General features: G+C 35.2%; 1 protein-coding gene across 1 annotated transcript; it reads right to left on the minus strand.

Moving 5' to 3' along the window:
- Nucleotides 1-8,180: 8,180 nt before the first annotated feature.
- On the minus strand, nucleotides 8,181-12,739 carry LOC126602390 (uncharacterized). Its single transcript, XM_050269238.1, has 5 exons — nucleotides 12,712-12,739; nucleotides 11,684-11,850; nucleotides 11,404-11,595; nucleotides 11,170-11,257; nucleotides 8,181-8,491 (listed from the first exon to the last, which is right to left on the minus strand). The coding sequence occupies exons 1-5, from the start codon at nucleotides 12,737-12,739 to the stop codon at nucleotides 8,181-8,183; spliced, it is 786 nt and encodes a 261-aa protein (XP_050125195.1).
- Between the last annotated feature and the right edge of the window lie 4,086 nt (nucleotides 12,740-16,825).

The following is a 16,825-nucleotide window of genomic DNA, read 5'->3' on the forward strand; positions in this document are numbered from 1 at the left end:
GTAAGATGTAGAACCAATCTTACGCCTCACCTTGTAAAGTGGTGGCGAATATCTTGCATATGAGATCGTCGTTGTTTCGATAAAGGATCATTGTGCTTCGATAATGCTTTAAGTGTCTCTCCGAGTCCTCATCCCCTTTGAAATATATGAAATATGGCATGCTAAACTCGCGTGGAGGCTCTGCTTGCTTGATCTTATTCGTGAAGGGTGACCTGTTTATATTGGTCATGTTTCATCGTAGTGCCTCATCAGTGACCTCGTTGTGTTGGAAATTACGCAATCGCTTGGTCAAGAGTCTCTCTACTTCTTTCTGAATTTGACTTTGTTGAGGTAATGGAGCTCAAGGCTGCCCCCAATCGTGACTTACTGGTCTAGGCTGCTCTTCCATGTGCTTGGCTCGTCTATGTTGTGGATGCGGTACGTGTAACGCATTCCTAGCAAATGAGTGAGTTCTTAGCAGGCTGCCGGTTAAACTTGAACCGAATTGAGTTACTGTTGCTCTCCGTCCATCGTGCTACCTACTTCGATGTGAGGTGGATGATGCTCCTTGCGAGCTTAGCCACGAATGAACACTTCTCCTGGAAGGTTGCTCATGTTGACTATCGAAGTGCGACCTCAACCGTGAATGTATACTCATATGTGAGCTTAGTCGAGAGTGCACGATCCTTCGTGCTCTAAGATGGGAGTATACGCTATCTCGGGGGCCCAATCGGGAGTGTATACTGCTTGAACGCTTGGTCTGTGGCTAGTCGAGTGGCTGCTTGCCGGGATGCTGCTAAAAAGGTTTTTTGTTTGCCTTTGTCCTACTTCGGGACACCTCGTCTAAGGCACGTTGCTTCTCAGTGCACTGCAAGAGCTGGTTCACCAAGGTCGTCTGTTGTGTAAGGGCGCTCGTCAACTCTATGACTTGTCCAGACAAGTGTTGTTCTCCATTTAGGTTGGAATAACTTGGAATGAATGAGTCTTCTTGAGCAGTGGAAGTGTGGTAGACTCCGGGCACGAGATTTTAGTTGGGAAATGATAAATCCACAGAAAAATGTGGTGAAAATGCTCCTGGTTCGATCATCAGTCTGGAAATTTGGAGCCAGGATAGTTGAACTAATCTTAGATCGATTTGGGCTACTTGGAAGGCCACGGGAGCAGACTGGGCCATAGAAGCAGGTTGGGCCACGAGAATGGGCTGCTCAGCTGGAGTAGGTTGCGCCACGGGAGCAGGTTGTGTCATGAGAGTAGGTTGCTCAGATGGAGCAGGTTGGGCCATGGGAACAGGCTGGGCCACGAGAGTGGGCTGCGCGACGGGAGTAGGCTAGGCTACGGGAGCAGGCTGTGTCATGAAAGTGGACTGCTTGGTGGGAACAAGCTGGGCCACGAGAGTGGGCTGCTCAGCGGGAGTGGGCTACTCAGAGTGTGATGCACATGGGTGCAAGGCTTGGGCTAAGCTTGGCAACGCGTTGAGTTTGAGTTGGGCTTAGAGTGACATGGCTTGGGCCGTGGCCTTGGTGCCGTGAGCCTTGGATGGCACTACTCAGGTTGTGGTAGCGGTGCCATGGACCTCGCCACGGGTGGCTACCGAGGTAGCCACAGCGGTGGTTCCCATGGTGGAAACTCGTGGTGGTGGTGCCGCTTCACTTATTGTCGCATCGCATTTAGCCTCGTGGATCACCGTGGTCCCATTCCTTGGATATTGGAATTTTCACTCGTGGAATTTTCTAAATTTCTAGCCATTGTATTCTTGCTTTATGTTTTATCAAAGAATCTTTGCAAATAAAAAATTCTAATAATAAGAACGTACGAAAAAGTTCAAGTAGACTTGAAAATAGAGAAAAACCTTTTTTATGCGAGAGTCTTCTACAAGTGTGGATTTCTTCTCTCAATGAAAGCACCTACAAAACAATTAACACCTTAGGGTCAAGGCCAAGAGCCTCACGCGCCCACGATGAATGGGGGGGCTTTGGCCGAAGAACCTCCAATGCCAAAGTTAGAATTTAGAGAGAAAAAGTGTATAGAGAGTTTTTGGAGTTTTGCAAGAGTGTGAACCTCCCTTTTTGGAGAAAATGGGGTAGCTTATATAAAGTACGGCCACTCCGCTTTGGAGAAAATGTGGCCGGCCTTTTGGATGTTTTTTGGGTGTTATTTGGTGATTTAATTAGCAATTAATATATTGATTAGGAATAAATGTATTAATTGGCTAATTAACATAATAAAAGGAATGTTTTTGGGAGGTTATGGAATGAATAAAACAAATAGCTAATTGATTAGCTAAAAAAGGGAAAGTGAGGTGAAAAATATATGGAATGAAATAGGTTTTGGGAGTTATCTTGTAGAAGGGATTTGATGAGATAGGTTTTGAATTGTTACCTATTTTGGGCACTTTTGATTTAGTTGAAGGATGATTGCCCGCTGCTCGCGCATAGAAATCCCGTTATACCTTAAGGGTATTTTTGTCCTCTTATATCCAAAAATTCACGTGTCGCCTTGTGATTATTTTTGGCTCCACACACTTTACCCTTTATTTTGTTCATTTCGTTAAAACTTAAAATTTTCACGCATTTTTTATTAGGTTTTTTTTATTTCTAATTAATAAATGCAAATGTATTGACCTGTATTTGTTCATAGTTTTGTAGTGTTTATTGAATTTGTGGCCAATTTTCGTTGAGTGTTCTCAGCAACCCATTGGATGGGCCCTTGTTATTTTGCCCATGAGAAAGCCACGTGATGTGGCTAGGTTTAATTAGGGCGGCTGCTGCCCTTTTGTTTAAGCAGCAGCAAAGAAGAGAAAAAAGGTGCCGTGGCCCCTATTTTGAAGAGAGGTAGAAAGGTGATCTTTCTTTCTTTGTTAGCACTCACTCTAAAATTGTAGTTTATGTATTAGCTCTAAGCTTTGTATAGAGGGAAAATTAATCCTTATATGTCCTTCTCTATCTTGGTGTCTTTTCTATTTCATTCTTGCATTTCATTTGATCATTTTCTGTGGATTAGCTTCGATTGATTTCCAATTGGTTTGGTGCTATCCTAGCACAACAATATATAGCTATGACTAGCTACAAGCCACAACCTTCATTTGAACACGACATCGACATGGACAAGCCACAACCTTCAAGAGTGGAGAAGATTAGAACCACGATCACACAGCAGCAATACGCAGTGGCAGTGAAGGTATTTCATGCTTAAAACAAGCCCGTCTTGGAAAGTCTGCATGGCAAGCCCCATGCTTAGCACCCTCCCAATTCCTCCATTGTTTCCCTGACCATGTTTTGCTACGCTTTTCACGAACTTTTGCTTAACCATTTGTACCTCTGCAAAGAGATCGAAAATTTGAAAACACAATCATAAATGTTAAGGTTAAGCCTAACAATGATCAACTAAAATTAGCATAACCGAACTCTTCTCTTCATTTATTTTCTCTTATCAAGCTAGAAACATAAAATGCGTGCAGACTATGAATCTAGATCATCGATTAGGCCAATTCTTATGTAAATGCATGTTCGGATTCAGAATTTGACAACATAAATCTGATAAAATATCGTCATATATTCTCTTATTTAGTGCAATTAAGGACTAACCGTAGGAGGAAAGAAGGAGAAAGTAAAGGCAGAGGAAAGCAACCAATGTGGTGAAGTTACAAAAGGACTTGGCCATACTTGTGAACTAGATAGCTGGTGCGAGTGAAGAGCAAAAGATGGTCAGGGTTTGGATTTATAGCAGGTAAAAATGACTACCGTGCAATGTGGACATAGTGGGTATGTGTAATTTGCTCAAGAAAGATGATAAAGCAACCAAAACCAAAGTGGAGAGAGATACAATAAAGGACAAATCTGCCAATATCACCAGAAATCTTCGTAGCTTTTAAATAAAATAATCAAATGAGACTGTCAATGTGCATCATTTTAGATGTGCATAGTAGGGCATCAATTCTGGTGAAATTGGGAGGCCTTGTTGAACTAAGTTGGTTTTTGATGACGTTTATATCACTTTAAGTTTTTTTTTAGAGGAGTCAGTTTACACGTCCCTTATTTTAATATGTATCATTCATTTTTGTTTCAAGAAGGACATGTTATATGTCCCTTCTCCCTTATTTTTTCTTATATTTTTTGTTTTTCATTTTACAAGGGGTAATATTTATGTGCCAACTGATTTAGTGCAACTTTTTCTTTTCCATTTCAATGAAGTGTCACGTATACCGTCGAGATTTTACTTAAAAATAATTACAATGTCTCTAAACCATTCTAACCTAGAGAAAGGAGAAAAAAGTTTGTTTCTATACTTTACTATACAAAAAGATCTAGAATTGAATAGAAGAACAATACAAGAAGAATATGCTTCTTGGTTCATGATCTCTTCTAGCTAGCTAAGAGATGTAGCGTTGAATTTCATGTGGGCTTTCATGGGTGACTAGAGAACTTTTATGCGTGTAAACAAAGGAGTCAACAAAGGCTTCGTTGTCGACCCAACTAGTATGTACAGAAAGTGGAAGATCCTTCCTTCTAAAATGTTGAGATGAATTTTAATGGAGCGATGAAAATCTAAGATGTAAAAAACACATTTGCATCTTTCATGGTAAGTATTATATTGTCCTTGTAGTTTGGCACGAATTTCACTCAAGTCCCTCCCATATTCTATCATACAACATAAATTGACTGAGACATGACTTATGTGAATCCCTTTTTGCTTCTATACAACATGTTTATCTAGGTTTCTTAGTCTTTTTTATTTATTCACTCCAAAATTATGATTTTTTTTTTCTTGAACTATATATGTCTATGGACCAAAAATATAATTTAGCTTTTCATTGGGCTATTGAATAGTTTGTGGTAGACTACAAACCTAGACACCAAAGAACAAGGCCTCCATGGCTTTGTGAAAGAAAATGGAGAAAAAAAGTAGGTTGAAGTCAATGTTTAATGGATAGAGCAAATAGCAAATTAAATTTTAAAAAACTTTTTAGAATGACAAAAAGTGTTTTTAATGAAGATGTTTATGGGCTCCAAAGAACTTAAAAGTATTTCATGCAAAAACAACAGTTATGTGCTTCTTGTAGAAAGCAATTCAAATGCTTTTTCAAAATTTACTTGCAATTTTACTAAAGAGTGGTTCAAAAAACAAATGAGCTTTTAGCTAGCCGGGAGATTTTTGAATCTCAATTATCAGTATCATCCATATTATTTTGAATGTTAGGTGTTACGTCAATTCTAGCGAACATCGTAGTTGAAGTCGATGATATAACTTGTACTTATGCATGTTTTCCATGCTAAAGATTGTGTCCTTGTAAGTAACGACTACTTTATGTTCATCAAATTTAAACCCCAAAAAGCTTCTTTCTTCAAAATTGACTCGAAAAAGAAGCATGGACATATCCCATTTTTCAAATCTGAATCTCGTTTTCGTTTGGCTCGCTTTTCATAAATAAATGTCTAAGGAAATACCTTTTTTGTAGACATGCTTATCATTAGATGCATGGTTCCCACCCACCGGCTCTCCCTTCGTTTTGTATATGCCAATAATATTGATTTTTAGTATAACTTAGTTTAAGGGAAGATCAAGATCTAGGCATATACCAAGGGTTTCAAAGAAGTTATTAATTCTTTTTATATACAATAATATATTTACATTAAAGGTGGAAATAAATTGGTATCAAACTCATCATTTACGATATTTAGTCAAATCAATCTTACTTACAAATGAAAATAAATTTCACTAAACTGTGTTATTAAATGAAAAAAAAAAATCATATTTTAAAGTTACATGAGGTCCACTACCATGCACACACAATGGAGAAAATGTGGTAGTAGGGTTGATCTAAATTTTCCATTTTATTTTCCAATTGCAAAACGATTATTCTTGTTTTTTTTTTTATGCCAAATTATGTTGGCAACGATGTAAATGTAAATTAGGTTTTTATTTTTTTGTTTTTTTGGAGGGAGAGATAACATGAACAGCACATGGGTTTGGGATCCAATAGACAAAGCTACCGAGTAATGATCCGAATACAAATGCTGAGATACTACTTTCAGTGAAACATGTTTTGCTCATGTTTAACTCCAACATAACTCTATAAGTACACGATTCCAGCTTGGCATTTGGAAATCTTTGCCTTCTCACTCCTACTTTACTTTCGTACATAAACTTGAAATACATAGATGATTCATTTCCCGACAGCATAAACTTTTAGAGATACTAATTCCTTAACATCTATTACTCTGGCGATTGCAAGTATAATTGTGTAGTATAACATTATTATGATCAGTGGTTCAGTAACATGTAGCTAGTACATGGGATCTATTGGGATGGAACGAAGTTGGACTACGTAACTGGGGTAACGTTGATTGTGTGTGTGTGTGTGTGTGTGTGTGTGTGTGTATATATGTATGTATATGCACGTAAGATGGTTATTATGTATTTGCAATTTTACTAATAACCTAAGCAATGTTTTGTACATGGATATATATATATATATATATATGCACGTAAGATGGTTATTATGTATTTGCAATTTTACTAATAACCTAAGCAATGTTTTGTACATGAATGACCATGAGCTCCACATATTCATGTACGAAAAGTGCGTGCTCATCCGTTATTCCTCAATAACTCAATGGTAGAGTAGTTGACTATTAATTGATTGGTTGTGTGTTCAAATCCATCTGATACAGATACAGCATGTTCTTTTTTACTGAGATTGTTCGGCAGACATGATCCAATCCCGATATTTGTTAACAGAGTAATTTCAAAACTAGACATAAGATCTTTGCTGTACCTTGGATATTATCTACATATACAAAAGTTAGCCTTTATTTTAGCATGAGACCAATTTACAATCAAGAAGAAGAAACTATATACACATTGTAAAACATTTATACCACATACTTTGATTAAGCTACTCAAATCACAACCAAGTAATAAACAAAACTCGAACCAATAAAAACTTGCTGCATACTGACCTGAAGAACTTGCACCAGATGAAGCCATGAATGCAGAAAACTGAAACTTGCAAACTTTGATTCTTCTCCTCTCTGTCGGATTGCCATTTGCTCAAAACTAAGAATAGGGCTTAGTTCTAATAATGAGCGATAATCTGTGAGAGCAAAGATCAACATATATATATATATATATAACCCTTCTTATGTTATAATAAGGATTCCCTATTAGAATCCATATAGGAAACTGCTTGTATTTCCTACATCAATTCTAACATGAAACTAACTCCTTCATTAACAAGGAGTAGTTCATCAATTCTTTTAAGGTTTTCTTGTACCAATTGGACTCCAATACCAATGCCAAAACACCTTGTCTCATGTTCATATTCTTACATTCTCCCACTTGAACATGAGACCTATAGACCTATTTCAGACATGATATCACCAATCTTAAGAAGTGATCACATAACCTTAATCAAGAATTAACCATCATGACCAATGTTCCTCTGCATTTCAAAATACTGAAACCAAGAATTATAATCCACACAACAAAATGGCAGTATTAATTCAAAGCTCACATGTACCCAATCTGTAAATATAACTCATGATCAAACACTAAATTGCTCCCACTTTTCAAAAGATCCATGTATCACAAAAGAGAGCAAATTAGCCAATGCTAATTAAAAGAACAATTCATAATGATCTGCTTTAAATAGACAAACTGTTTACAAAGCAACAAAAGAATCCAATCTTAAGATTCAAACTATCATTTGAAATTGCAAAACTTCACAAATGAAGTATTGAGCTCCAACACAAATATATTTATTGAAACACAAAACAAAACTACCAAGGCTAGCTAAAACCAAAAAATAATTTAACCTCAACACCATCAGAATTGCATCAGCCGTTCCAGAACTTTTAATCCTTGCATCAGCAATTCTCAGCTCTTGATAAGATTAGTGACTACTCACACTGATCAAAACTTTCAAGCACCCCCATTCGAGCAACATGTAACTTAAACTCTCCAATAGGTAAAGCTTTAGTTAGAGGATTAGCCAGCATCAGAGTTGTACTAATATGTTGTACCTCGATCACTCTCTTCTTAACATATTCTCGGACTTTGAGAAATTTTACATCCATGAGCCTAGAAGCTGAAGTTCTTCTATTATTCTTTGCAAAGAACACAGCTAAGTTGTTATCACAATACATTCTCACAGGTCTTTGTACTGAATTTATGATCTTTAAGTCTGACATAAAATTTCTCAACTAAGCAGCTTGCTTTATTCCTTCAAAACAGGCCACAAACTCAGCCTCCATAGTTGAAGTGGCAATAACAATTTGCTTTGCACTCTTCCAAGGAACTGCACCACCATTTAGCATGAAGATATAACCACCTGTTGACTTCCTATCATCCACATCACCATCCAAATCTAAATCTGTATACCCTTCAAGTTCCAAAGAATCACATTTGCCATAAACCAACATGAAACCTTTAGTCCTTTGCAAATATCTCAGAACTTTCTTTGCAACTATCCAATATGCATCTCCTGGATTTGTTTGAAACCTTCCCAGCATGCCTACAATATAAGCAATATTTGGTCGTGTACAAATTGTTGCATACATAAGGCTTCCCACCAGAGAAGCATAAGGTTTAGATTGCATTTTCTTAGTCTCCAAATCAATCTTCAGACATTGATTCCTTGAAAACTTATCTCCTTTATTGACTGGAACATGACCATAATTACAACTTTCCAATTTTAAATCGAAGCAACACTCTGTCAATGTAACCCTTTTGTGATAAACTAAGCAATCTCCTCTATCTATCACGAATGGTTTCAATTCCCAACACATAGTGTGCCTCTCCTAGATCCTTCATATCAAAACTCTCACTGAGCATCTTTTTAGTACTTTGTAACAACTCAGGACAAACTTGCTAAAATGATATCATCAACATAAAGCACCAAAAGGATAAACTATGAACCAGAAAACTTAATGTAAATGCAATCATCCAATTTGTTTTCTTCAAATCCCTGAGAAGAAACAATTTGATTAAATTTCAAATACCACTATATAGAAGCTTGCTTCAACCCATATATGGACTTATTGAGCTTGCAAACCATATTTTCATTCCCCCTTTCAACAAATCCAGTTGGTTGTTTCATGTAAATACACTCTTCTAAGTCTCCATTAAGAAAAGCATTTTTCACTTCCATTTGATGCAACTCCAAGTCAAAATAAGCAACCAAAGACATGACAACTCTCATTGAATCTTTAGAGGACACTGGAGAAAAAGTATCATTATAATCAATACCTTCTCTCTAAGTAAAGCCCTTTGCAACTAACCGGGCTTTATATCTCTCAATTCAACCAAGAGCATCTCTTTTGGTTTTATACACCCACTTGCAACCTATAGGCTTAATTTGAGAACTAGACTCCACAAGTGTCCAAGCATTGTTTTTGAACATTGAATCTAGCTCATCCTTCATTGCATCCTACCATAAAATCGATTGAGAACTTTCCATGGCCTGAGTTTATGAAAGGGGATCATCTACATCACCAATATCAAATTTTGTTTCTTGTAAATAAACATAATCACTGGCAACTGTTGATTTTCGAACCCTTGTTGATTTTCTTGGCTGAAACTGACGTAATACTTCATTCAGCACTTGTGTTTCTATAACATTATTTGAAGGTGTTGCAGATGGATCAATTTCCATAATGTTGCTAGTATCAGAATCTAAATCTGTAGCCAAATCGTCTATTTTGGTTGACATACAGGCCTAATGCATCTTGATCTTCCAAGAAGAATGCAGTGTGGCCCTAAGGAATGTAGAATCTATACCTTTTTTATTTGTCAGGATAACCAATGAAATAACAAGATTGTTCTTGGATCCAGCTTTCTCTCATTAGGATTGTAAAATCTAGCTTCAGCTTTGCACCCTCAAACATGAAAATACCCAAAACTAGGTGCTATTCTCAGGATATAATTTGCAGTTTTTAATGCTTCCCCCCAAAGAAAACTTCGTAATTTGGATCTTGTCATCATGCTTCTAACCATGCCAATGAGGTTCTATTCCTCCTTTCTGAGACTTCATTTTGTTGACGTGTTCCAGGTGTTGTATATTGAGCTATAATGCCATTTTTCTCCAGATAGAGTGCAAATGGTCCCTTTTGTTGCCCAGATTCAGTGTACCTGCCAAAGTATTCTCCTCCCTTATCGGATCTAACAATTTTAATAACCTTAACTAGTTGTTTTTCAACCTCAATTTTATAAATCATAAAGCACTTAAGGATATCAACTTTGTCACTAATAAGAAAAGTGTATCCAAGTCTAGAGAAATCATCTATAAAGTTGATAAATTACTTGTTTCCACGTACTATTTTGATTGGAAAAGGACCACAAATGTTTGTGTGTATGATTTCAAGTAAACCCTGACTCCTTTTAACATCCAATTTCCTAAAATTGGTCATTTTACCCGTTAAACAATCAACACATTCAGTTGTAGCAGTGAGGTCTAATTTTGGAATCAAATCAACTTTTGAAAGTTTAATTATCCCCTCTTTTGAAATGTATCTTAGTCTTTTGTGCCAGAGAATGTAAGATGTGTCTTGCTTCAGCATTCTTTTAGAACAAATATTTAAAAATGAGTGATTTAACATTTCAACCGTGCATTCTAGACGCCACAAATTATCAAACAAGAAAGCAGTTCCTAAAACAATATCAAAACAGTTTTTCTTAAAAAAAAATTAAGCTAATATCATCTGCAAGAAAAGAAAGACCATCTTTTACAATTTTAGAAGCAGAAATAAGGTTTCTTCTCATCTTAGGGACATATAACACATCTTTCAACTCCAAAACAAAACCAGAAGTCAATTTTAATTTTACTATCCCAATTGAATCTACTGCAACTTTAGTCTCTTCGCCAACAAAAACATTGTACAAAGCATTTCCAATTTCCTTTTGTTTTTGAAAACCATCCAAAGAGTTAGTTATATGTACTGAGCAGCCAGTATTAAACCACCAAGAATCAACAGGTACTTCACAAAGATTAGTTTCAACATAAACAAGTACCTATTCTTTTTCCTTGCTCTTTAAGTAATCTTTAAAAATCTCACAATCGACTTTTAGATGCCCCTTAGTTTACACCAAAAACATTTAAGTTTAGAACATCATTAGGTTTAGCCTTAAATTTGATAGATTTTCTAGAGGAGTCATTCACTTTAGCAGATGCATTAAACCGATTAGAATTCTTACCAGGAGCAGAAGAAGCCCTATTGTTGAATGTTCTCTTCTCTTTTCTAGGTTGCACAAAGTTTATTTCATCAATCTCCTTGCCTTTCTCCTACTTTTTCCGAGTTTCATCTTGCACACATTGTGCAATAAGTTCATCTATGTCCCAACTTTTATCTTGTGTGTTGTAAGAGACTTTTAACTTACTACGCTTTGTGGGAAAGGCTTGAAGAATCATATACACAAGTTGTTTCTCACCGATATAACATCCATGGAGTTCAATTTCTCAGCAGCATCTGTCATCTTCATTATGTGATCCCTTATGGAACCAGTGCTCTCAATCTTGTATGTAGTCAGTAAGGACATGTATTGGCTTACTTCTGCTTTCTCAGACTCCTTAATCTTCTTCTCAATTGCTTTTAAGTAATAGTTCTGGTCTTTTGATTCCACCTTTGATTGTATCAGTCATTCCATTTTCTAAGATAGAAAGTGCTACTTTGTTAGCCCTTGTCCATCTTTCATGATCTGACTTCTCAACCTTAGTGCTTTGATCATTAACCAAAGGTTTGGTATTATCAATTGCTATATCAAACTCATTAAGAGTCAACAACAAATTGATATCCCTTCTCCATTTTTTGTAGTTGCTACCACTAGTGAAGATTGGGATGTTTGCCAAATTTAAAGTCTTCATTGATATTACAGACACTGAAGAATTAAGAAAATCACAATATGAACTTTTAGAGTCTTGATTTCTTTTCTCAATCTATTGCACATCATAACATCATAACTATTATTCATATACATAATCTCAACAACTAATCAGTTGGTAAGCACATATAGGATGATTGGTTTTACCAGAAAACTGAATATCATGTAATCATGAACAATCATCTTATTCGAAAGAAAATATTTGTTACATACAAAACAGTCATTTAATTTAAGAACCCAAGATTTGAATTTTGCCTTTTCCAGTTAATCAATATGCATGTTTATCAGATTTCAAATTAACAATCATACTTTTGCTATTTTAATCCATCTTATCAAATAGGGAGATTCAAATAGAATTGAATTTGAATTTCATGCTTCTTCTCTGAGTTTCAAAATACATACCATGAATGATGAATATCCATATTGTGTAGCAGAAGCTTAAATTAATATGGATTTGTTTCTTAATTCCCAGATCCTTTCTCCAAACACAAAATCGAAGACAAGAGAGAGAACAATCGAAAAGGTTCTCTTTCCCATAAAAGCCCCAAAACAAATTCTGAAGAATTCTTAACGGTCGAAAAATTCAAATAATCATCTTTTACTGAAACGCAACGGTTTGTATAATTCAAATTTTAATCCTACTAACTAAAACCAGTTTCGAAACCTGACAACCGAAACCTTCTCCTAATTTAATTATTAGTTTCTTTTGTTCTCGTTGATTGAATTTAAGAACTAAACCTATGGATGGCTCTGATACTACATGTAAAACATTTATACCACATACTTTGATTAAGCTACTCAAATCACAACCAATCAATAAACAAAACTCGAACCAATAAAAACTTGATGCATACTGACCTGAAGAACTTGTACCAGATGAAGCCATGAATGCCGAAACTTGCAAACTGTGATTCTTCTCCTCTATCAGATTGTTGTTTGCTCAAAACTAAGAATAGGGCTTAGTTCTAATAATGAGCGATAATCTATGAGAGCAGAGATCAACATATACATACATACATATATATATATATATACATACATATATATATATACATACATATATACATACATATATATATATATATACATACATATATATATACATATATATATATACATATATATATATATATATATATACATACATATATATATATATATATATACATACATATATATATATAACCCTTCTTATGTTATAATAAGGATTCCCTATTAGAATCCATATAGGAAATTGCTTGTATTTCCTATATCAGTTTTAACATGAAACTAACTCCTTCATTAACAAGGAGTAGTTCATCAATTCTTTTAAGGTTTTCTTATACCAATTGTACTCCAATACCAATGCCAAAACACCATGTCTCATGTTCATATTCTTACATACATATAAACTACTGTAAAGGCATCTTTCTTTTTTTCTTTTGAACTACACTAAGGGGATGAGGGAGTGAGCTAAACCTTAAAATAGGTTTGCCATAATAAAGTGGTTCAACTTCGCCTTTGGCGAGAATCGAATCTAAAACTTCTAATTTACAAGTGAAGAGAAATATTACTAGACCATAGTATTAAGTGGCTGTAAAAGCATCTCTTATTTATTTATTCTTTTGCCAGCATTCCATGCATTGAGTTAGTGTAAAACATGCGTTAGAAAATGAATTGGAAATGAGCCGATTGAATTAGCGTAATACTATAAAATTTGAAAATGTTACAGTTAATCCTCTGAAATATATATATATATATATATATGTATGTATGTATGTATGTATGTATTTTCTTAATAATTTTGTTCCACACGTACAAATTTGCATGCATCATCACTATAATATGACAATGTTATACAATCCAACTTTTCTTTTCCCATAACGTTTTACCTGGTTTTTAGTATTTGGACTCTGCAGCATTTTTATTTTAGCATTGATGCAGTACCGCATAAGTTTATATTTGGGAACTTTAACGAAAAACTTCCGGTACTATTCGCTTTAACGAAAAACTACATTTTTATACTAAAATGTCAATCATGGTAATATTCACTTTATCTTTTATTTTGTCCTTATCGTTAAAACTTAAAATTTTCAAGTCGTTTTCATTATTTTTCCTTTTATATTTTCCTTCATTTCGTGCGACTACTTTAAAGTCGATATAGGGGAGAGAAAATGTTTAAACCTGAGACATTGGATTGAGGAGAAATAAATGCCATATCAACTAAAACAACCCACCACTTATAAGGACCGTGTAAGATTGTGGGATTATTATTATTATTATTTTTATTTAAACAAACAATATTATCTATACTAAGTAGGGAGGGGTGGACTTAGCCTCACAATGAGCTAGCAACCAAGACCTCTCATTTACAAATGAAGATGAATACTACTAGACCGTAATAAAGATTAATTTCTGTAGGAAAGACATATCGTATTGGCTAGGCTAGGTGACTTTGTGAAATTTTAAATAGGTAGTAGAACAGTTACTATAATGAAAATATAAACATAGAATGAAGATGGCAAGGCATATATCACATTTGCATATGATTAAGCATAATCTTTATTCGGCCATATCGCTATAACCATTTATATATTCATACCTCAAAGCTATATATACTTGATTGAACGTTTCCAAAACTTGCCCGTCTACAGATTTTGACGTTTTGTTTTGCTTTGCTGCTATTTGATTAACAGACAACAATCCCATGCCAATCTCGTGACTTTTTTTTACTAACTATCAACATATTTTTCAATTATCTGACCCGTTTGGATTGTTTTTGTGGCAATGGCAAACTTTAATTATAAGAGCGGTTGTCAAATTTGTTCACCAAATAATATAATAGCGTTTCAAATTATTCCTATACTAAAACCCTAACATGAGTGCACTGTTCATGAATAGTGCGCGGACTAAAATGCCCTTCAAATGTTTTACCCTGAGCGTTTTCTTCCAGCTTTTCTACAGTGCAAGGACGATTCTACCCTTGGTGACCACGCGTCTGTCATCGGTTCTTCCGCTCCATTTCTTCTCTGCCTTTCGTTTGGGTTCGCTTCTCTCTCTCTCACTCTCCATTTTCAACTTTTGCTTATTTTGGAGCCTAGGTTTGTTTCCTCTCTCACGCCTTCGTTGTTCTCTCTTTCTCGCTCCATTTATTTGTGATTTGTTGTTTCGTGCTTGACAATATGTCCCAAGTTTTAGTTTGGACGTTTTTGTGATTTTGGTTGCTCAGGTTTGTTTTGGTGTTTCTGAAAATATGATATGATGTTTTGATTCATTGAAATAATTGAAAGATAAAAGAAGAGTGCAGAATTATTGTGAAGAGTGGTCAGCAGAAAAAGGAAAAAAAAAAAAGGGGATGAATATATATATATAAAGTGAGAGCCTCAGTTTGGTGAAACATTCCAAAATACCAAGAATATCCTTATGTTTTCTTCACAATCAAACCCAAAAAAAATCAGAAAATAAGGACAAACTGGTAAAAAAAACCAAATTCATCATCCCAAAGGGTAGTTTGATAACAGTTCTCACTCTTTCACAACTACTACAACACGTTCCCAAACTGCCCGTGCCAGTTTGCATCAAACTCCGCTCCTCCCTCTTAACCTTTGGCCAGCGTAAAACTCCATTCAATTTCTTCCTCCATTAGTTCTTCAATCATCTCACGTATTCAAATATTATTTTTGTTTCTTTTCTTTTTTTTTTTTTTTGTTTATGCAGTTTTAATTTATTTGGGAACTTTTTTAGTCCCCTAGATTCTTCTATTGCTACTCAATTCCGAGATTTGATCGTGCTTTTTTGAATTGCAGCATAAAGAGGTGATGAGGCTTTCAACCCATTTATAAAGGATATATCCCAATGCCATTGGGTGTTTGAGTGGTATTTTCGTTTCTATTGTCTCTGTCTTTTTTATCATATCAATTCACAGTCAACAATCGAGTCCTCTCTCCCAAATCGTCCTAATTGGTCCCTTTATAAACTCCTTTTATTTGGTTTTTACAACAATCTCATTATTTATTTAGCCTATATAAGAGGAGTATTTACACATGCTCATTGTTCACAGTTGTTTGGTAATTGTTCCACTGGTAATTCTGATGTGAATCTCTCATATGCATAACATGTTAATAGCACATGGCATGGCCGTTAACATCTATTGTATTTTTTTTATTTCAGTTTTACAGAGGTGCAACCGCTGAGTCCCGACCACGACGCGGACGAAGTTGTAACGACAGTCTAAAAAGGTATTTCTACAAAATTTCAGAGGATTCTTAACCTCACACCTCTCTTTCATCCTATTCATGTATGAGATATTTTTCAATTTGATTCTTTCATTGTTTGGGTTGTTTAGTTTAGTTCTTGATTGATTGAGAATGGCTGGATATTAGTTACCTCCATTATTGCGTTACAACTCCTTTGTTATTTTCTTATATTATTGGATATTTCACTTTCTGATTGAAAGAATCTTGCAATCGACTTTAATTTGTAGAAATGTGCCGATGCACTCTTTTCATTCTCTTTGTTTCTTTGCAGATTTACGAAGAAGGATTTGACTTTGAAAAATCACTTCAAGCTCTGGAAAATTTATCTTCCATTGAGAGGTTTTCAGAATATTGGATGACAACAGTTGAATCATTTATTCTCAAATGGTAGTTTATTGACTTACTAATTAGTATAGTACATTGACAACATTAGTTAGTTAGATTCAATGAATTTTATATCAACTCGGAGTGTGCATGATTCCTTTGTTCACATCACCCATGCTAAAAGCTCTACTTCACAGCAGGCTACGTGAGACGTGAAGAAGAGCTTGCAATATCTTTTTAGTTCTTAATTAGGTCATCGAGTAAAGCCTCCAAATCCATTTCTTAATTCATATCTATTTTCTTATGGGTTGTGCCGTACAAAGTTATCTATTTTTCAAATCAATTTTTATTTTGAATTTTTGTGTTTGTGCTTAATTGAGTCTGCAGTAGAAATGAAGTCAGATGACGTTGTA

The sequence above is a fragment of the Malus sylvestris genome, chromosome 2, assembly GCF_916048215.2.
Source record: "Malus sylvestris chromosome 2, drMalSylv7.2, whole genome shotgun sequence".
Lineage (NCBI taxonomy): Eukaryota > Viridiplantae > Streptophyta > Magnoliopsida > Rosales > Rosaceae > Malus > Malus sylvestris.